The 21510-nt window shown below is 52.2% G+C and overlaps 8 protein-coding genes across 8 annotated transcripts; 4 read left to right on the top strand and 4 right to left on the bottom strand.

Moving 5' to 3' along the window:
• Nucleotides 1-42: 42 nt before the first annotated feature.
• POX_d04881 (uncharacterized protein) lies at nucleotides 43-1653 on the bottom strand (the record flags this gene model as incomplete). Its single annotated transcript, XM_050113739.1, has 1 exon — nucleotides 43-1653. One exon carries the CDS (start codon nucleotides 1651-1653, stop codon nucleotides 43-45), a length of 1611 nt encoding a protein of 536 aa, XP_049968690.1.
• A 958-nt stretch (nucleotides 1654-2611) lies between these two features.
• Nucleotides 2612-4948, bottom strand: POX_d04880 (uncharacterized protein; the record flags this gene model as incomplete). Its single annotated transcript, XM_050113738.1, has 1 exon — nucleotides 2612-4948. One exon carries the CDS (start codon nucleotides 4946-4948, stop codon nucleotides 2612-2614), a length of 2337 nt encoding a protein of 778 aa, XP_049968689.1.
• A 3766-nt stretch (nucleotides 4949-8714) lies between these two features.
• POX_d04879 (Aspergillopepsin-2) lies at nucleotides 8715-9530 on the top strand (the record flags this gene model as incomplete). Its single annotated transcript, XM_050113737.1, has 1 exon — nucleotides 8715-9530. The coding sequence occupies one exon, from the start codon at nucleotides 8715-8717 to the stop codon at nucleotides 9528-9530; it is 816 nt and encodes a 271-aa protein (XP_049968688.1).
• Nucleotides 9531-10256: 726 nt separating this feature from the next.
• POX_d04878 (uncharacterized protein) lies at nucleotides 10257-11672 on the top strand (the record flags this gene model as incomplete). The annotated part of the gene is made up of 1 exon (XM_050113736.1): nucleotides 10257-11672. The coding sequence occupies one exon, from the start codon at nucleotides 10257-10259 to the stop codon at nucleotides 11670-11672; it is 1416 nt and encodes a 471-aa protein (XP_049968687.1).
• A 995-nt stretch (nucleotides 11673-12667) lies between these two features.
• On the bottom strand, nucleotides 12668-13147 carry POX_d04877 (uncharacterized protein; the record flags this gene model as incomplete). The annotated part of the gene is made up of 1 exon (XM_050113735.1): nucleotides 12668-13147. The coding sequence occupies one exon, from the start codon at nucleotides 13145-13147 to the stop codon at nucleotides 12668-12670; it is 480 nt and encodes a 159-aa protein (XP_049968686.1).
• A 1832-nt stretch (nucleotides 13148-14979) lies between these two features.
• POX_d04876 (Penicillolysin) lies at nucleotides 14980-16113 on the top strand (the record flags this gene model as incomplete). The annotated part of the gene is made up of 2 exons (XM_050113734.1): nucleotides 14980-15208; nucleotides 15299-16113. 2 exons carry the CDS (start codon nucleotides 14980-14982, stop codon nucleotides 16111-16113), a joined length of 1044 nt encoding a protein of 347 aa, XP_049968685.1.
• Nucleotides 16114-16668: 555 nt separating this feature from the next.
• Nucleotides 16669-17666, bottom strand: POX_d04875 (uncharacterized protein; the record flags this gene model as incomplete). Its single annotated transcript, XM_050113733.1, has 2 exons — nucleotides 16669-17190; nucleotides 17385-17666. The coding sequence occupies 2 exons, from the start codon at nucleotides 17664-17666 to the stop codon at nucleotides 16669-16671; spliced, it is 804 nt and encodes a 267-aa protein (XP_049968684.1).
• A 1594-nt stretch (nucleotides 17667-19260) lies between these two features.
• Nucleotides 19261-20570, top strand: POX_d04874 (Polygalacturonase; the record flags this gene model as incomplete). The annotated part of the gene is made up of 3 exons (XM_050113732.1): nucleotides 19261-19497; nucleotides 19588-20007; nucleotides 20112-20570. The coding sequence occupies 3 exons, from the start codon at nucleotides 19261-19263 to the stop codon at nucleotides 20568-20570; spliced, it is 1116 nt and encodes a 371-aa protein (XP_049968683.1).
• Nucleotides 20571-21510: the final 940 nt, after the last annotated feature.

The raw sequence follows: 21510 nt of genomic DNA, 5'->3' as shown, positions 1-21510 counted from the left end.
TCTCGAACTAACACCAGGATTTACTCGTGGCTCATAAAACAATTAACGCCCGTCAGATTCGCCAATGCGGCGAGTGTGATCTGGCGAGTGATCCGTAGAGAATGGCCGGTCAGATGGCGGGATCATTCGAGCTGTGAGATTAGGAGGATGAGCAAAATTGCGATCCAAGGGCCACATGGGCCGATGAATTCGACTGTGTCCAAGTCGCTGCAGGTCCTGATCGACGCCGCCTGGAGTGAGTGCCAGTCTCCAATCCGCAGCCATGTCAAACAGCTCAGGCTCGAGATACCCGATTTTCACAACGACCAAGTCCGCCGAGCGAGGATGTAGGTTCAATTGCACAAAATCCGACTCGTGGTGGTACGGTTTTCGTAGCTTGGTGATGATGACAAACACACTGCCGATTTGAAGAACGCATTCGATCACTGCATCTCGATCCCCGTGTCGAACGGAATGGACCAAACCGGTCATGGTGATTGGCCCTTGATGAACGTGGTCAATCTCGGCGCCCGCGACAACGGTCACGGTGGCTCCGACACCCGCACGCGCAATAGTTTCGGCCGCATGGCGGGCTGGAAGACTCGCGTAGATGACCGAAGGCCCTTCATCTGGATTTTGAAACTCTGGGTGCGCTAAAATACGAGCCAGAGTCCAAGTTACGTCGCCAGCGCCTCCGGCGGTCGGATTGTCGCCAGAGTCTGAAATGAAAAAGGGGCGCCGATGAGACTTGAGACCCGCTGCAAGACACTCGGTCAATGTGCCCGTGGGAGCGACGAAATGAAACTGTTTCCGAGCGTCCCAGAACCGTCGAGCCAATTGCTCTGCTTGCTCTAGCACAATTTGCGCATCCCAGCCTGTCACCATCACGACGGCGTGGTTGCGCGGCTCGTCAGCCCATGCGTAGCCCACCCAGATGGCGGCATCTATTACCGACGGCAGCGCCTCAACCATGGGCAGCTGGTGATACAAGCTCCTGGCGGGCTCTTCTCGAGTTGACGTTTGCTCTCCGGGTAGTAGGATGGGAATCTCACACCACGCTTTCAGCGGGCGAAGATGGGTGTTGTGATGACCATCTTCATCATCCCTCGTCGACAACAACGTGACCAAATTCCAGCATGCTCGTTGTTTGGTCTCCATCTCATCTTCATGAGGAGCCGTACGAAAGCATGTGATGAGGTCGACTTGGTGCGCCAACTCTGGAGAGACGTTCCCGTGCAGGTCCATGGACGCAGACACCATCACCCTCCGCCCGATCACCTGTCGAATCCGACGTAGAAGCTCTGCCTCGACGTCTACCAACCCTTCGACGCACATTGCTCCATGGATGTCCAACCACAGTCCGTCTAGCGTAGTCGCCGCATGAATATCAGCGAGTCGAGTCAATAGCTCCCCGGCCAGTTCTTCAAAGGCATCCCGCGTTACAACCCCACCTGGTAAGGCATGGCCGATGAGCGCCCCATGCCATGTGGCCGCTTGTCCAAGATCTGTGTCTGCGCCCAAGAAGAAGGAATACTCCTCGATGATCTCGTGTGCGCGACGGGGATGGAAGGCAGCTGCTTCGGTTCGGGCCGGAGAAAACGTCGAGGTCTCGCAAGCCAACCCCGCAATGGCGATGGCCGGTTGACGCACGTTCGACCGAACTTTGAGCCGCATTTCAACGAGGCGGGGTTTTCCTAAAAGAAAAAAAAAGAAAAAAAGATACCGAGGCAGTTTTGTCTTGAGCGATGAGGGCTAGGAGGACGCTGCTGTGGCGCTGAACCAACGCCGATCGTACGTGTGTATTTCACGATTCACATTCCCATGAGGATACACCGAGTGCTCATCACACTTGAGTTTGAAGGGTCATTGCAAAAATCCAGGCCCAAGTTCGGAAAGAAATGAAACAGATTCCTGGGGGCGAAAAGCAATGAGGAGATGCCAGCCGCCGATGAAATACTCCAGTCCGACTGAATCCACCGACATGTAAGTCCTGGCACAAACCACGACCAGGCAGCACGTGTCACTCGACGAGGTTGGAGCGGCAATTTGTTCCGGTTGAATAGCCTACTGAGGTATCTGGACTTCCACATATATCCTCAGTGTCTGGGAGTTGTTTCGATGACACATCACTTTTCAAGATGATTAAAGCGGGGCATATAACATGCGTGATCTTGATGGGCTGTGAAATCCGGCTTCAAGGTTTACGGATTAAACATAGAAGATAGGCACTGAAATACAATGGAATTGGAACTGGAATGGGATATAAAAGGGGAGGTGATAGAAAGAATGAATCACATCAACCGCAGCGAGAGCCCTGTGGCTTTCGGATCTCCGACAGTTTTCCAGTTGTGAAACATATTGTGATTTTCCGAGGTCATAGCCGCATGAGTCTCATTTGCAGAGCACAACTTCCTCATATTTCTTGAGAACGAATGATAGTCACCGACCCCCTCTAATTGTTTTTGACGAACAATAGCAGAACGTGCGATCGCCTACCTGGGGAACCACATGTAGGCAATTGGTCTGGTGGTTCTTCTGTCTCGTATTCAAACCATACTTCCTTCCCACCTCGTAATCAAAGCCTGCGACCATGAGTCGACTCAAATAAGGCGAAGCTCCGGCCCCGATGGCGTTATGGCCAGACAGCGGCGGCTGAGCGGGACGAATACCCCTGACCGGGCTTTCCCGCAGTTGCGCGATGGCCACGTCCAGCTTTCCCAGGTTTCGTTGGTCCAAGGTCACGAGGACGCTTCAACCATTTCATATCCTCCAAGTCTATGACAATCAAGCGGCCGCTCAGATCATCCCACAACATGTTGCGCCATTCAATATCGCCGTGGACAGCTCCGTGTGATCGGAGTATGGCCAAAGCCTTTTCTCGCTCTTCGTGAAAGAACCTCGAGTTCTCATCGTTTATGACGAACTGGAGCCTCTTTCCAGACCAGCTGAGAATCATCATCTGCTCCATTGGATCACCGTGGTAATAATATGAAACCCGTGGCGTAAACATTCCTAGAAAGACGGGGATCTGTTGTCCCTGCAAGCTCCTGAGGTGGTGATAATTGTCCGCTTCCGCTTGGAGGTGATGCTGCTTTTCTATAGTTGTAGCTTTAATAATAACAGTGTATCCGTGTGAGAGAAGTGTAGCTTTCAGGATGTAGCCTGTTCGACCGCGGATGTGCAGCGGCTCAAATCCAATGTATGGATTCCGGGAAAATTGACGGTCAAGCTGGCGTGTGAACTCCTGCGGCCCTATAGAGTGAGTGTGACTACCGTGGAGTTTCCAGTTAGGGCATTTCTTATCCAGAGGGCCTCGGTTGACTATCCCACGGATACAAGCAATAGTGCAGAATGGTAGTATGGATTGCTCGTCTTGCGCGTCTTGTCCGTTTTTTCTAGACGTCTGTTTACGGTTCCGGTCGTTTCGCGGCCTACGGCCTCTCCCTTTTGAATGACGGTTATTGCCTCGGCCTCGGCTCAATCGGCGGCGTGACGCTGCTGCCGTAGATGGAGAGTGCAATCCCTCCTCACTGTCGCTGCCTTCAGTCGATAAGTGTTTCGTTGGAGACACATGTGGTTGACAACGAGCGCGAGAGCGCGTATTATGTATTTTTGTAGTTCGTTTCCAGTGCGAGGGCCGATAATTGGAGGCTGGCGGGTCCTTCCGAAGAGTCTCGGGGATTTTCTTGAGCACGTCCGAATATTCGACCTCCCAAGTCGTTAGCTTACTTGCCTTACTGCGCCACTTTTGGGACGGAGCATCAGCGGCAAGCGCTTGAAGGGTGAATGCAAGGACCTGACCGATGGCGGTCCGGTGGAGGCGTAATTCATCGTCCCCCTGTACATCTTGATTCGGGATACACAAAGAATACTGAACAACTGTCGGGTCATCTTGGGGAATGCGGAGGAAAACAAAAGCCTCCCCGGTGCAGATATAGCCATACCGGACTCCACTGTCGATCATGTAAGAGAATATCTGAGTGACCACGGCGGCGACGAGACGGGTGGCATAAAATTCAAATGTTACCCCTTCCTGACCAATGACATCGCGAGCCAGATCAAGAGGATGTAATCCTGTTACCAGTTCAGGGATTGTCAGCTTGTGCGGTGCTTTGTATTCCACTGCATAGACCGGTGTTTGTCGTGCATCATCCGTAATGTGCACACAGATCTGGTCGGCGCGGCGATTACGTCTCCGCGAGGTGCTATCGCTTTTCTGAGTTTGTGCCGCCTTTTGCCATCTTCCTGTGCCGCTCTGACTTGCGTTCGCGAGTCGTTGTGGCGTCTGGGCACCCTGAAGATCTCTTTGTTCTAAGCTCTTGTCTAGCGAAGGTTCCGATAGGCTCGGGCGGTCATAGAGAGTGATTCGACCATGGATACCGAACTCATGTCGAAGGAGCTCATCACTTCGTAACGCTTGTATGACTGATTTGACAAAATTCTCCACTGCGACTCGCTCAAAATTTCGAAGGGACAATTCCGAATAAATCGATTCCGCTTTGATGTCAAGAGCGACCTGGCTTATCGCAGTATCGGAAGAGAAGAGCGGGCGTGAGGTAAAGGCATCAGCGCTATCGAATTTGGTCCAGACCTGCTCTTGGAGCTGAGGGAAGTCAACCCAACGGGCTATGCGCTTGGGGTAAAGTCGGTTGACTGGTTCAGTCGTGGGGCCCCGCGTCAATAATTTCTCATCCGTCTCGACCCGGAAGGCGTGAGACAAGGATTCGTGACAGCGATGCAGAAGACCCCAAAGTGTGTTGGGTTGAGATGGGCGTTCTGCTTCTTCTCGCGCTTTTCTCTCTCGTTCCGCACGGCGTTCTGCTTCTTCTCGCGCTTCCCTGTCTCGTTCCGCACGGCGTTCTGCTTCTTCTCGCGCTTCCCTGTCTCGTTCCGCACGGCGTTCTGCTTCTTCTCGCGCTTTTCTCTCTTCCTCGAGCTGACGTCGTAGTTCGGCGATTGTATCCTCCATGACTCGTCGAGATTCTGCAGAGAAGCTAGCGACAAAAACCCGGTCCGCGCCTCATCGAGATCTGGTCTTTGACAAGAATCTGTTAGAGCAGGGGGCGGAAGTGGGAATGTGTGACCGGATGTTGTCAAACAAGTTGGTTTGTGCTAGCTTTAGGGTCCCTGAGGAAGTTTGCCAAAACCGCCCCCTATACCGCCTACCTAGATTACACTATCCTCCCAATTCAGGCAGACTCGGTATTTATGTTCACATCAAATTCATCAGAATTACCGAATATTACCATCGAACTCTGCGCCGATATCTTTACCAAATCAATTGAACGTACTATTTCCCTAGAAAATTGAAAGACCGGCAGAATCCGGGTGGGGTAAGTGGGGCACTGGGACCCTGCAGGAGCGATCGAAAGGGCAAAACAGTGAGGGGCGAGATTTGGCATTCGGCCGCAAGACGATGATGTTGTGTCATTCCACGGTGATAGAAAAACACACGAGAAATAATAGCCAGAAAGGTTCTGTTCAGATAGAGAGAAAAGTCTGACCTCTCTTGCTATCACAAGGCTTGACGGTATACGCTTCGATGTGCTTGAGGCTCTTCGGTCAGATCTCGTGCGATCGTTCTAGGGGGCTTCTTGGAAAGAAAAAAAAAGATGTACCTGACCTGTCTGGGTCCTCAAGTCTATTTTGAGGGACAGGGTCTGTGTACCCACCGAGGTACCCGACCGTTAGTACTAACCTGTAAGGTACCTGAAGTTCCCCGCAGAGGCGACTCGCTGACTCAGCTTGCAATGAGCATCCGAAGCATCATCATACTAGCCCATGCGCCAGAACATGTTTACAGAACCGGTCTCTGACAGCACAGTAGTTTAAAAAATGGATGAAAAAGTCTACCGGTAGAATTACAGAGACCGCAGGGATGTACCAATGTGTCAGGAAGATGACAACTCACATTGAAAAACAACATTGATTGTTATCACAGGATGGAAGCTTGTGTACTTGTTCCATAGATTAAGTATATCTTTCAACTCAAGTGCCTCATATCATTATAGTATTCTTGCTCTCCTTCAATACTAATTTGCCTGAGAAGGAGCTCCCGCTGCTCCCTTTCACCTTGTGAGACACCTGCAAAATGTGCTCGAATACCTGACCCTTCAATACTCTAAATCAGACCGAGTCCAGGAGGTCCGTTGAAGCAATATGTTTCCGAAGATCACTCTGAAAACTGGAATTTCGTTTCTGCCCTTGCTCAAGCCCGGAAGAGTCACCAGGTAGAGAGGTAATCTGTGGAAGCAAGACGCCGTGACGGGCCCCGGCAATGGCGGAGCAGAGTCAAGAATTAGATGGTAGCAAACTGAACGATCCTGCTTCCTTGACGAAATTTTTAGAAAAGGGGAATAAACCGAGTGAGGTCGGTAGATCACACAAAAGACGAATATATCTAGCGTTTGGTCTTTTGCTCGTCTGGAGATTTTACATTTAGCCGGAAACATCCGCTGTCAAGAAACTAGTACCTGTACTCCACTCAGCCCTTTTCCCTTCTCAGAACAGAAGAAGCAGCCGTAAGCGTTGTATCTGCTTGTGAGAATCGTTCTGAGAACTGTGACGCGTGACCAAGGTATTTCAAAATACTGACAGAGGCGGTGCTAGTATTCTTCATACAGGTCAGATGCCTTCTCCTATGAATCTCCAGTCGAAAAGCTCATGAAATGGAATAGCTTCATCTTCTGGTAGAAGATAGTCTGCATAGACCTTCTTCGATGAGATTTAAAATCTATTTGCGTGTTATTTCCTTCCGGTAGTCGCAAGCCCGTTTGTATGTTACCTACGTTAGCCAATGCTGCACGACTATGGCAATTCCTATTGGCGTTTTTGGCTTGGAGCTCGGAGCGGGCTATTTCAAGCTAGATCTACAGTAGATGCAGAGGAGAGCTATTTTGGCGTCATTTTCTCAGGCCTCCGTTTCCTTGGTGTAATTTGACATCCTATTAAGTCTTTGATACCCGATGTTCCTTGAACCAAAAAGCAAGACGCCCAAGAGAAACTTTCGCCGCATCCGTTGCCATCCATGGTCAACAGGCTTGCATCTGGGAGACACACACGGTGCGAGCGCGCGTGGGCCCGCCAGTACCTTGTTTGACTAGGAGAAGCCAGCCAAAACGCGAACCAAAGCAGTGAAGCATGTTGACACAAGGATATCCAGACCCGGCCTTGGCTCGGGTTACTTATTCCAAGGCAGTTGGTCATCTCATGCGCGACGAGAAACGGAGCTGGTCTTTTGTGCTGCACCCGTCTCGTTTGCCGAGCCAGCCCCAACAAAGCATTGGTGGAATCTCGTGAATTTGGTGGAATCTTCCGAGATACACAATATCAAAGCGCGGTCGCTTCGATACCTTTACCATGCTACTTCCGCAGCTGATCAGGTGCATTTCCTTTTCTCCTTAGTGCCGAGTTCCGTTGATTGTCGAAAGCTTGGTTTCTGCAATCTTCCCGTGGCCAAAGGGAGATGGCGTACGCTTATGTTAGCGTCGGCGCAACCGTCCCTCACGACGGGAGCAAAGTAACAACGCACCGACCCGATGGCCCCCGCCCGCCCTTATCAACCACCAGTCGCGTGCATCCTTTGCAACTCCCTCACTTGTCGATCGTTGCCCGTTCCGCAGAGGTCACCTGTCGTAGGTTACATTTCGTCAGGGTTTATGCTTTGAACGCAATCGAGGGCATCGTCGGTATACTGAGGGACTGTAGGTTAGGTTTGCCAAAAGACCATCTCCGTCGGAGAACCGCTCATCTTTGCCGACTTCACCACTCCTCGCGGACTTGACGTCGCATTGATCTTCGGTAAAGAGTATTGCCGCAATGCTTGTCAAATGCATTGCGCTGATGGCGACATGACCTGGCTGACGGCGCGACGCCATGGATGCAAATAAGCCTTCCCCAAGCCTTGGGGCGGGCCTGGTGCATCGCGAACGGGCTTAGTTCCCAAGTCATGAAGAGTCGAGTCCGAGCCCTGAGTGGGTCGTTAATCTGGGACCTGATCATTCGCCGCAACGTCCTGCAAGATGCTTTAGGGCAACTACTGGCAAACACCACATGGGCAGATATCAACAAGATGCCCGATGCTTTCAAGCACAGTGCATTGTCATGATCGTCGCGCTAATTGAAATCCTCATATCGACACTGATGAGCCAATTTGAATCTCAAGCCCTGTTTTCCTCTGATGAAAAGGGGAGGCCGGAAAGCCGGATCGTCTTCAAAGAGCTCAGGATCCTCCTCATTTCCATCAAGCTTCTGCTAAGCTATCGCGGATTCTGGGACCCCCACAGTGTGTGAGGGGCGGGTTGCCAGATAGCGCTCGGCAACGATGTCTGCACGTCGCTTCACACTGCATTCCCGCGCCATTTACACTCTCTCGGTCTCCGACGGCGTCACCGTGCTTTATCGCTCAGGCCTTAGATATGTCGCGTCCAGAGGTCTATCGAGGTGGACCTCGTGGAGGTCCACAATATTGCGTCGTAGGGTATGACTCTCCTCTTTGGCATAGGTCTTGAAACAATGCATACCGGACCTTAGCTTCCTTTTGTCGGGAAAGTGGCTGAACTTCAATCCCAATGATAAAAATCCGAGCCGTGGGCACCCAGGTATAAAGCTGAAGAGCACACCCTGCCTTCCAGTGTTATTCACGACATACCAGCTTCCTCCCCGCTCACAGTATCTCTCCATTGAGTCCAGTGTCACATCGATTCGATTCGTCCACAAGCACACAGACCTTCACGATGAAATTTTCCACCAGCATTTTGGCTACTTCGTTCCTCGTGGGCTCAGCCCTCGCGGCGCCTCTGACTGCCCAGCGACAGGCTCGAAATGAGGCTCGTCGAATTGCCCGTGCCAACGAGCGATTCAGTCACCCACCATACAAACCTGATACAAACGAAGTTCTGCACTTGAACAAGACCTCTCATGAGTCTTATAGCTCTAACTGGGCAGGCGCCGTGCTCATTGGAAGTGGCTACACCTCAGTCACTGCTGAGTTCACCGTTCCGACCCCCAAGGCACCGTCCAAGGCCTCATCCAACACTCAATACTGTGCATCCGCCTGGGTGGGCATTGATGGAGACACCTGTGGCTCGGCGATCTTACAGACTGGAGTCGATTTCTGCGTGCAGGGCGGCTCCGTCTCGTACGATGCCTGGTATGAGTGGTACCCCGACTATGCGTACAACTTCAACAGCATCAGCATCTCAGCCGGCGATGTGATTAAGGTGACTGTGGATGCCTCCTCCACCACCACCGGTACTGCCACCATTCAGAATCTTTCCAACGGCCAGTCCGTCACGCACACCTTCAATGGCGGCGTGGATGGCGACCTTTGCGAATACAACGCCGAGTGGATCGTCGAGGACTTTGAATCCGGCAGCTCCCTCGTTCCTTTCGCCAACTTTGGCACTGTCAAGTTCACCAATGCTTATGCAACGGATGGTGGCTCGACCGTTGGTCCCTCTGGTGCTACTTTGATCGATATCAAGCAAAGCAACCAGGTTCTCACTTCCAGCTCTTTTGGCTCTAGCAGCGTGACTGTCAGCTACGTTTAGAGTTTTGAGGGCTCTCACCAGATATTGCGAGGTAAGGATCATGTCCCGAATGACGGGGCCGTGGGTCGCAGTTTACTTGATGATACCTCTTTGAGTGTTCTCAATTGCATTGAAAACGGTCACGTAAATAGCACGCGCTTAGTTCTCGGATATTGGTCGCTCCTATGCATCTCTGAAAGTCTCTCGACAGCCCAAGAGCCTTGGAAATCAATTTTGACTGTTTCGCAATTGTATCGCACATATTTTCTCTTCTTTCGGCTCTGCGCGCTAATCTTTCTTCTAATCCTTCTAATGCGAGTGTACAGCATTGACACAAGGGGGTTGTAGTAAATCTCCTTTTCCTAGGCTTCGATATAGGATCCTGAATACACATGACGCGTTGAGTACATTCAATTCTCCCCATATGCCGCGGTTGGTGGAACCCCTCGCCCTTTGCCATTCGCTCGCCCGTGGGTGTGTGCATGCTGTCGGGTTGTACGGGATGAGGTCGCCACGTCGAGCTTCTGTCGAGCCGTTTTGTGCCACATCCCATTCCAGACGAACGTGCCTCACAAGCTTCAAGCTTGTGTCTTGTGCGAAAGGATTAGAAATGTGTCCTTTCGCCTCAACTATAGGTCAGTTTGAGTTCCCTTGGGGCGTTTTATAAGGAGATTTTCATCTCCCCCTACGGACGATCCCATCAGCTATTATCATTCTAGCAACTCAAGTCTATACCGACTCGACGCAATGCTTCGTATACTCATTTTCGAGCTCGTTATATTTTTGTGGCACATAGGCAATGCTGGTGCTCACCTGCCAAAGAATTCATCAGGCCCAGCTCACGCGATAGTGCGAGACGTCGTAATCATCGGTGGCGGTGCTACTGGGACTTACGCTGCCATCCGCCTACAGGAAGATTTCAACCGGAGCGTCGTGCTAATCGAGAGGGAAGAGGCTCTAGGCGGCCATACACGCACTTATTGTGACCCAAATACCTCCAGCACAATCGAACTTGGAGTCATCGCTTTTCACGATCTGCCGGTCGTGAGGAAATACTTCGCGCGTTTCGACATTCCATTGACAAAACTGTTCTTTAATTCCACGATGGAGAGTTACGATTTCCTAAATGGCCGTTCGGTCAATCTTTCAGAGCGCTTACAATCCAATGTGGAGATGTTCTCAGCCTGGAGTAGACAATTGCAGCGATTTCCAAATCTCGATGAGGGATATCATTTCCCCTTACCTGCCCCACTTGATCTTCAACGACCATTTGAGCAGTTTGCACGTCTGTACAACCTCACTGCCCTGATACCGTTCATATGGGCCATTGATCAAGGGATTGGGGATATGCTTCAACTGCCCACACTCTACGTCCTGAAGAGTTTCGGGCCTCAAATGCTGCGCAGTTTGACAACCGGATTTCTGGCCACGGAAAGACAAAACAACCATGAAATTTACGATCAGGCTTTAATGCGTTTGAAAAAGACCAAGAGCGTCCTCGTCAACAGCAAAGTTCTGTCTATGGCCCGTGACGTATCTGGCCCGTATGGACGGGCCATTGTGCGCACCCCTTCCGGTGAGAGAGTTGTCCAGGCCAAACAATTCCTTTTCACCATACCCCCAACAAGAGACACCCTCACAGGATTTGACTTGGACAGCGAAGAAGAGACCTTATTTTCTGCTTTCAAATACATCAATTACTCGACTGGGCTCCTTCGAGGCGGTCCGATTGCCTATGGGGTGACTCTATGCAATAGGGGCTCTGATCCCGATGTCTATTCCCTCCCCCGTCTACCGGCTATATACACCTTGGGTCCAACACAGAAACCGTCATTACTTACCGGTGTCAAGTTTGGAAGTAACACAACCATGACCGTCGAGCAGATGAAAGCTGAGATCGTTGCCGAGAGCGCAAAAGCCCTTCGAGACAACTCGTCTTTGCAACTTGCGGCCTTTGCCAATCACGGTCCCTATGCCCTCAGTGTCTCGTCTGAGTCGATTCGTGACGGGTTTTATCAGAGACTGTACGGCCTGCAAGGCCGACGGCGTTCATTCTGGACCGGAGCTGCTTGGCATACCCACGACAGTAGTCTGCTTTGGAATTTTACGGACACGATCCTTTCGCGTATGCAACAAGATTGGACTTCAAGTTGGTCAAATTGATGATTTTTTTTCTTTCATTGCGTGATCATTTCTCACTCACCCTTGAGGGGCAAGACATGGAAGGGTTGCCTGTGCTACAACTGAACTTGCCACCTTGGATGTATCAGGTGTTTATTTTTCCCATTGCATTCGGGATCAGAAATGGTGATAAATCCAAATCATAGCGAAACTCAATCTTATCCCAAAGCTCGAGGTCGCGATCAGCCCGTCAGACCCATCTTGTTGCCGCTTCCGTTCGACTTAATAAACCTGTAACTGCCCAGCAACAGAGCGGTTCATCATTCTACATTGATAAGGTTCTTTGAGCAAGATCCTGCGACACAATTGAAACCTTACCTTGTCGCAAAGCGTAAGAAAAAAGCACCTCCTATTATTTCGGAAAAGCCTATCATGAGACACACTTCATAATGTGTGTCAACCCTCCGCCGCAATTCGGCTCGCGAGGCCGCCGTGGAGTATGAAGTGTGGATCAGTCAATGCAGGCCAACCTACACAATGCTGCCGATCTGTGGCGTTTTTGGTGGCTGGGGCTGAGCGGAGACTCTTTTTTATCGGAAACCCAGCAGGATCGAGCCCGCCCGCCCCGCAAATGCGTCTGGAACACCGAGAGAATGCCTCGCGCTCAAAATTGTGACGATAATCTATTGACCGTGTAGAGAGATCGTCGAATGGAGCCATCATTCCACATTAACGTGGGGCGAAAAGTCTCCGAGACCGGACAATTTCATGAGAAATAGCTAACACATTCACGAATTTCAATACAAAGTGCTGGGCCTGAACTCGATCCAAAATCTGGGTGTACAATAACATGACTTCTTCAAAGCGGACAACTAAGATGGAAACTATTCATACATCATCCCTCATAAACGGACATCTCTCGGGCAAACAGAGCATCTCTCGGCGGTGAACTTGATCCTCGATCATCACGTGTTGAAGTTGATCCGGCACCACGTCCGACTGCGGCTGCGACCCACCTCCACAGGTGTGTTCTCCATCTATTCAGCCTTCACGTGGGCTTCATTAGACCGAAACTCACCGCGAGTTGCACTCGACAGGTCTGCAAGGTGGGACTCGGTCACGCTGACCAGTGGAGTAGTCCACAGGGCATGCCAGATCCCCTTGGACACAATGGAATAGTCATGACCTTCTTGCAAGTCCAGGCCGGGAATTTCCACAATCTTATCGAGACTCTCCCCTCCGAGCACTTCCACCAGCTCTTCAGGTGAAGGAGGAAGTTTGCGGGCCATTTTGAGGTCATCCAGTGGCATGAGTCTCCCGTCGGTGATATCACGCACTTCAAAGACCCCCGAGACCGCAGCCCGAGGATCAAAGGGCGTTCCCCATCTCAGAAATGTCACCGGGTCACTGCCTGTGTTGTGAACGGACACTTTTACAGGGAGTGTCGATGCAGACTGGGCTTGCAGGGTGGGTAACTGCGCAGCCAAGGTCACCTGAAGTCCCAGACTCGGCTGCATTTTATGGTTGACTCAGCGCGTGTTTGTCTCTTTTGTTTTTTTTTCTCAGAAAAAGGTGGTTCCCAAGGAGAACGGAGAGGGGGTAAACAAAAGTAAGTGTGTATCTGTCTCTCCCTCCGTGATTCTGAGGTGGGTGGTAGGAAGTTAATGTGCTATGCCGAATCGCGGGTGGCACCGAGTGCCAATGGGCAAGCCGGTCCTTTATGTCCTAGATTCGCCCCGCTCCAGTACCAAATGTGGATTTGATCGTCAGAGGCGTTTTGGTCTCGAGCCTCTAGGGAGGTGGCACTGGACCGTTCCGCAGGCTTCTTGTGGTGGAAGGCATCGCTTGTCTTCTCGGAGGGTTTCCCAACTGGTCATTCTTTCCCGCGATCTTCAGCTCGGCCGTCGGTCGTCCACGGGAATTGCACGGTCGTAGTCAGGACTGAACTCGAGATGTTGACACAGCCTGCACGGCTCTTTTACTGCTTCTGCCTCCCTTTGCCTCCCCTATCACGCGGGCTTGCTCCCACGGCTGGTAATTCAATCAAACCAAGCGCCGTGGGACGTCCGGTCATGCTTATGGCATGCAACCCTTCTTGATGTCGCTGGTGGGACCCGGTACCAGTGCTTATCAGTCGGTAAATCCCCGCAGGCGCCCATGATGCACTATACTTGCATCAGACAGACTGCCGGGGATGGAGTCGGATTGGGCACTGCAGATGTTGGAGATACTGCAGAGGCGGGGCCCGGTCTCGTCTGTGGACTGGTGCACTCAGACGGTTGGGATCTGCAAGTCTTCACGACCAAGACACCCCCGACCGACTAAAAGTCTTGGGTCACATCTTGGCACCGGAGTCCGAAGTTGGCCCTGGCGCTGGCGGCTTGGCACCCCACACGACGGTTGGTTGGTGATGGGCTTCCTCGCAAGATGCGATTTCCCTCGGTTTGATAACTCGAAGGCAATCGGTGACAAATGGCTTTTCTGAGACTGAGTATGTGACTCCAGACCCACGGCCTGTCCAATGAGGTTCCCTCGGGCCCAGTACTACCGGACGTGACAGTGCTCAACTACTCACAGGAATGTTCCGTCGTCCCTGAAAGTCAGGGCAAAAAGTCAAACCCCTCCCCCGGGCTCCTCTGTCGATCGTCTCATCTAAAGATCCAAAATTGATCCGGTGCAACATGTGAGAAGTTGCCATTTACAAGTCTGGACCCAAAATGGTCACCCATGTGGATTGCTGTCTGTAGTCGTGATCCAAGCTGGTGACTTGCTGCCAGCGCCGCTCTTCGGAGGTGCAGATGCCAGAGGCAGGAAAATCACACCAATCAAAGCGAAACACACCTTCCCCGTCGCCCAAATGAAGCATTTCCCTCATGAGAAAAGACAGGCTTAGCTTCACCAAGTACTCGGAGAGCACGTCGGACAACGGGCCTCCGCCGGGCCAAGACCCTACAAAGGTCATTCTTCACAGAGTGATCTTCATCAGAGATAGCGGAATCTGCAAGTCTCGACCAGTGACGATGATTGCCATCGGGAGAACCTTTACCACAACCTCTCCGCGGATCATGAATCGTTATCAACGGTGCGGGGAATGCTACCTTCTCTGTCGAGATAGTATCGGTGACGATCTCATCTTCACCCGAGACACGATGTTCCTTCAAGGTATGGCGGGAGCGGGCGAGCAGGAAACACATCGATGGACACAGACTCGAAAATCTATAAAGCAGAGCATCCTGCCCCGTCCACCATCTCTTTTCCAGGAACCTCATCCAGCCAAGCACCGACCAAGTCAAGGACAAAGAGCCAAAGTTTTCCAACTTTCCATTTCAAACAGATCAACTTTTCCAAGATGCGTTTCACCGTCCTCACCACTACCCTCTTGGCCTTGGCCCAGTATGCTTGTGCTGTGCCCGTCGAGGCTGGCAAGGCCGATGCTCTGGACGTCACCCTGACCCAGATCAGCGACACTCGCATCAAGGCTGTCGTCAAGAACACCGGCAAGGAGGATGTCACTTTTGTCCACCTCAACTTCTTCCGTGACAGCGCTCCCGTCAAGAAGGTTGCTGTCTACAAGGACAGTGAGTGTGCCCGCCCAGTTTCTGATTCCAGAAATCTCGAGATGATTATAAACAGACAGGACTAATTCGTTTTTTTAACCATCTTTATAGACCAGGAGGTCACCTTTGAGGGTATTCTTCGCCGCTTCAAGACCGAGGGTCTCACCTCCGAGTCCCTCACCACCCTCGCCGCTGGTCAGACCCTCGAGGACGAGTTCGACATTGCTACCACTAGCGACCTCGCTAACGGCGGTGCCGTCACCCTCCGGTCCAACGGCATGGTTCCCGTGGTCCGCGAGGGATCCGTCGCCGGCTACATCCCCTACAAGTCCAATGACCTCAAGATCGAAATTGATGGCGAGAAGGCCGCTAAGGTTCAGAAGGCTGTCAAGACCCTCTCTAAGCGCACTCGCGAGACCTGCAGCAACTCAGCCCGCCGCAGTGCCCTGGAGACTGCTCTCCGCAACGCTGCTTCTCTGGCCACTACTGCTGCCAGGGAGGCTGCCTCTGGCTCTTCCACCCGCTTCCAGACTTACTTCAAGTCCACCTCCAGCTCGGTTCGCTCCACCGTCGCTGCCCGCCTGAATGCTGTCGCCCGCGAGGCCTCGTCTGCCTCGTCCGGCGCCACCACCTACTACTGCACCGACACCCTGGGCTACTGTGACACCAACGTCTTGGCCTACACTCTGCCTTCCCAGAACATTGTCGCCAACTGTGACATCTACTACTCTGACCTGCCTGCTCTGACCAACCGATGCCACGCCCAGGACCAGGCCACCACCACCCTGCACGAGTTCACCCACGCCCCCGGTGTCTACAGCCCCGGCACTCAGGACAACGGCTACGGCTACGCTGCCGCCACTGCCCTGAGCAGCAACGCCGCCGTCAACAACGCTGACAGCTACGCTCTCTTCGCCAACGGTTAGTCATACCTTCCCCTCTTGTACAGATTCGGCCCCTGTCCCCATATCATTCAAGATACTAACCCTCATTTTTACAGCTATCTACTCTGGCTGCTAAACAGCTCGCAAGAGCTCTAGCAAATGACTAGCCCCGAGGAAAAGTGGGCGGGAGAGATTCGTGAACATTGCAACTGATTTGGCGAGAGACGATGCGCTGGATGTACCGCGGCGACGGAACGCATATGGAAGGGCATATGATCTGTTAGCCTTTGCCGAGTCTTTTTTGCGGTGCTTGACTGGATTCGATGTATATAGGCTCCCACCTATGGTTCCCCGTGCTATCTGCGATTATTTGACGAGAGATGACAATGAACTCTTTTTGCGATTACTTCTTTCTTTTTTTTTTTTTTCAAATCTGGTGCAGTGTAGTTTCCAACATGTCTGAACTAAGCCTTTTAGTCACTCATTAGACCGGAAAAGGTATAAGTGGCCCCCCTCATCCTCGCCGGTCTCATCTTCACCATTGCGAGACTGCGGTTCACGACTAAAAAAACGCAAATTTCATTTTGTACATCAACCTTACCGTCGTTCCAATACATAAAGCCAATGAAATACCTCGGGGGTATACGCCGTAGAGGACACATTTCCCGAAGGCGCTTTCATGGGGATCCGGCAGCGCAGGGACCAATACCGATCCATCAAGCGACGATTATCAAATCGGAGACTCGAATAGGACAGCACAATCCACGTTGAACCCCGTCGAGTGATCGGGACAAGATGCAATGCCAGCAATTCCACCGGGGAGACCTTGATTGCTCCCCCGGTCGTGGAGAGAGTTTCTCGAATGACGGGACACAGCAATGGGGATGTGTTGTCACAGTCTGTTTCTGCTGGACTTGGGACATAGTGATCGGGGGAGGTGGCAATGGCGTCACTGGTAGATTTATCCACGATCACGTCAAAGGGGCCGAGATGGGAAATGCGTGAAATGTCGGTCCAGGAGAGTAAGTCTGCCTGGTGCCAGGTCATGGCTTGATCGCGCGGTTTGTTCCTTTCTGCTTCTAAGCCACGGCGTACAGCCTCGGCGGAAAAATCGACATTCTTTTTTGAGACAAAAAAGAAAGAATCAAAGACAGATGAGGAGAGAAATTAGATCTCTAGTTCCATGATGTACATGCTGTGGGGGTGTGTTGGACTTGCAAGGCGGAAAGGTACATCCATTCAATCGATGTATCCTCGTTTGTGCGATGGAAACCCGGGCCAAGCGCTGAATTGGGGATCAATGGAAAGCATACCAGAATGTGACAACTCTTCCAGCGCCGCTGGTGATAAATCTCTTGTAGTTTGAAGCCAAGCATGGAGACTCCCGGGCCCAGATGCAAGGTGCGTGGTGGATGATCTCCCGACAAAGATGGTCGTCGACCCTCCAGATCTGCGACAAAGGTGTCGATCAACGCTTCGCCTGAATTCAACCACTCGCCCACATCTTGGCCGGCTGCGAAACGGGCATCCCAGAATTGCGGACTGTCATAGTCCGGGGCGCCGGTGGTTTTGGTGTGCGTTCGGTGGCTGGCCATCCGGCGCACACTTGACAGGGTCCTTGGGGGAGTGGATCGTAGGTGAGGGATTTGGTACAATTGATGGAACACGTGCCGAAGTGGCTTGAAGGTTGGAGAGTCTCAGCCATCGGAAAGGGAATTATTGTGATTCTGTTTTTCTTTTTTCCCAGACCCCGTTTCGGGACGGAGGCATTGCTTGTTTCAGGATATTTTCCCGATCCCGAGCGGGCGGGATGAATCATGTGATGGCATCACTGGCTTGGACCACATGATTCAGGTTTATGAAAAGGGTGACCCTTCTAGTTGAAGGCTTCGGAAAAGGGACCTGCTTTAGCTTGTCTGGACGCACGCATCAAACCCAGAAATCTCCGTGGCCACCGTTTCATCAACGCGGTTGCAAGTTAGCTGCCTGGAAATGAAATTAAAGATCAAACTTTACTGTAGGCCAAGGGCAGTCATGGAATTGGAGGTCAAGCCACCGTGCCGCATACGGTACCCCAGACTGAATGCTGCGGGCAAGTGCAGTAGAGGTGGGTAGTTGGAGATCTACAACGAAGCACACAATACCTTGATACAAATCATTCAGGTCGTACTCAGGAACCCAATAAGCGGTCCGCATTCAAACGGCTCCTCTGAGTGTTGGAGAATCTTCAGGGATGCTGCTGACACCTTTTTGGCAACCCCCATCTCTCCGTCGGACTACTGCCCCTTCGCGAGTGCTTGGCGGACGAGAACATCCCCTGTCGAGCATCATTGGTGGGAAAATCCAGGATCGTCTATACTCTATAACGCTGCTGCCTTCGGTCTTTTCGACGGAGTAATTCGACACGGAGTCAGTGTCTTCCAATCAATCAGGGTAAGAGCGTTGCCCCACGCATTAGAAGATTAGGCGGACGGTCTTGCGTACTGACCCTGATGAAGATCTCCGTGACGGGATGGACAGAGCTGACGAAGCGATGGAGCCCACCAACAAGCCACCACGTCAAGGGAAATGAATGTCGACAGAGGAGGGCGACATTTGATAGTTTCATCAATGTAGCTGCCACGGTTCAACAGTGGAATCGAATTCGATTTGAACCCATGCGACGGAGAAAATGGGGCATGAATAACAGTACCGTGTCGAGGAGAGGCCGACACAACGTCAAGCGTCTTATTTCTACCAGGTCGGCGCCATCTTGCGTCTAGGCTTCAGGCAGACGCTTCTCTAAAGGCCCCCCCTAGAAGATCTGTTGTAATTCTTGACCACTCGGATCCACCCATGTTTCGACTAACAGGCTCCACCCGAAGCTTGATTGAGCTTGTCCCGAATTGACGATGGCCTAGCGCAATCAGACGCCTTCAGTCGGCCAGGGTATCGCTCGGTTCAAGGGACCACCGTGCCATTGTCAAGGAAATCGTCCCTCACGGCTGGCCGTACATAAAGATCGGCCTCGTTGCGACCTCTGTCATTGTCTTTGCCATTCCCTCGCTTCTCAAGTCAGTCTTTTCGTCATTTGCTCCATTGCCTCCATTTCTGTTGACCAGAAATTGCACACCTACTCAAATCGTTTCTTTGTCAATCTTTCTTCGTTTCTCGCTCTTCTAGTTTTCACGCTTTGATCTTACTGTCAGCATGCCATCCTACCTCCAACAATTGGCTGTGGCCATGCTGGCTGCTGGGCTAGTCTCTGCAGCACCCGCTCCCTCGCAGGTCCTGGATTTGACCGAGAGATCTTCTTCAACCTGCACCTTCACCTCGGCCGCCAGTGCCATCGCTGGCAAGGCCTCTTGCTCGAATATTTTTCTCAGCAATGTTGCTGTGCCTGCGGGTCAGACTCTGGATCTGACTGGCCTAAAGACCGGAACCAAGGTATGAAACCTTCCTATACGAGGCGGTTCTTGGCTCGTGGCGGAGCCGTGCATAGCATGTAAGAGCTGACGTGAACGATGGGGCACATAGGTCACTTTTGAAGGCACGACCACCTTTGGGTACAAAGAGTGGGCGGGGCCGCTGATCAAGGTGTCGGGGTCTCAGATCACCGTCCAGGGCGCCCCGGGCGCCGTCATTGATGCTGGCGGTGCCCGCTGGTGGGATGGAAAGGGTACCAACGGTGGCAAGACCAAGCCCAAATTCTTCTATGCCCATTCCTTGGATGATTCAACCATCACCGGGCTCTCAATCATGAACACTCCGGTGCAGGCCTTCAGCATTCAGTCGGACAACCTTGCAGTCATTGGCGTCCACATTGATAACTCAGCGGGCGACAGCAACGGCGGTCACAACACCGATGGGTTCGACATTAGTAACTCCAATGGCGTGACGATTGAGGGTGCCGTGGTCAAGAATCAGGATGACTGTCTGGCGATCAACTCGGGTCAGGTATGAATCCGCCCGTTCATGAAATGGTTTCTGTCGTAATGGCGTGCTAATCTGGGGACCTATGAGGGGGGAGGGCTTCTCCCTTCTTCCTTTTCATCGTGTAGAACATTTACTTCAGCGGTGGAACCTGTTCTGGTGGCCATGGCCTGTCGATCGGCTCGGTTGGCGGTCGCGACAACAATGTCGTTAAGAACGTGACTATCACCGAGTCCACCGTGAGCAACTCCGCCAACGGCGTTCGAATCAAAACGGTGTACCAGGCCACGGGCTCTGTGAGCGGGGTGACTTTCTCCAACATCCAGCTGTCCGGCATCACCGAGTATGGCCTGGTTGTAGAGCAGGATTATGAGAACGGCTCGCCCACGGGGACTCCGACCACGGGCGTGCCCATCACCGGATTGACCGTGACAGATGTGACGGGGACCGTGACTTCCAGTGCCCATGAGATCTACATCCTGTGCGGTAGTGGTAGCTGCAGCGGATGGACCTGGAGTGACGTGAAGATCACCGGTGGAAAGTCGAGCACCAACTGTGAGAACGTTCCTACGGGGGCCTCGTGTTGAAGAAGTTTAAGCTGTGAGTGACCGAAGTGGGGTATCACGCGCCCGGGGGAAAAGATATGGAAGGATGTAGTGGTTATCCTGTCAGAACAGCAAGGGGCCTGCCGACTGCCACTGGAGGATCGAACTTGCTTCTGTCTGATCGTGGACTTGATGTGTGGCTGGTAGACCTTTAGACAGGATTCAGTAGTTGGTGCATAATTCAAAGCCGCAGTGCTTCATTGGTGGAATCGGGTTCTCTGTTATGTCCACCTTTTCAAGATGATGAGTGTTCAACATCACTCACCACCACGTGCAAATTGTTTTCTGTATCTAGGCAGGGTATTTTGCGTCGTCACCTTGGCCCTTGACTTGCTTGTATGTTATATTTATCGAGACGCTCGAGGAGCGAAGAGAGAGCTGCGCCCAGCATCATCGCAGGCAGGGGAGCTCGAGCCCCCCGCGAACCCACGCTAATAATAAGCAGTCAAACTTTATCGACCAGATCTCCCGATGAAATCAGATGAGATTGCGGTCCAAGACCCATGGAAACCAGATCGATCGAACGCTGCACGCAGCTTGATTTTCCTTTCTTTTTTTTTCTTCGCGCGTGCAGTTCCTCTCGGGGATGCGAAGAGTGGAGAGCTGATTCAGCGACTCCGGCCCCAGGCGGCTGCCCAATTGGCCCATCGCACGGAGGGATCGCTCGTGACATCACCTGGCACCATGGATTGGAATGAGCGTATTCGCGTCGCAACAGGATTGTTCATCGTTCATCGTTCATCATGGACATGCGACCGGGGGGTTTGGTTCATGACTCCATGCTGCCATCATTCTCGCCTGACTCAGGAGGACTCGGGGCCTTAATAGGAGGAAGTCTGCAGGTGACTTTGACACGTCTATGCTTCGTGTCTGATCCTTCATCCTTGGACCTACTTCCTCCCCCGTTCTAAGATTGCCAAAG

This window comes from Penicillium oxalicum, chromosome IV (genome assembly GCF_001723175.1).
Source record: "Penicillium oxalicum strain HP7-1 chromosome IV, whole genome shotgun sequence".
NCBI classification, from domain to species: Eukaryota; Fungi; Ascomycota; class Eurotiomycetes; order Eurotiales; family Aspergillaceae; genus Penicillium; species Penicillium oxalicum.
Note: the sequence above shows the minus strand (reverse complement) of the source record. Positions and strands in the feature narration are given on the sequence as shown.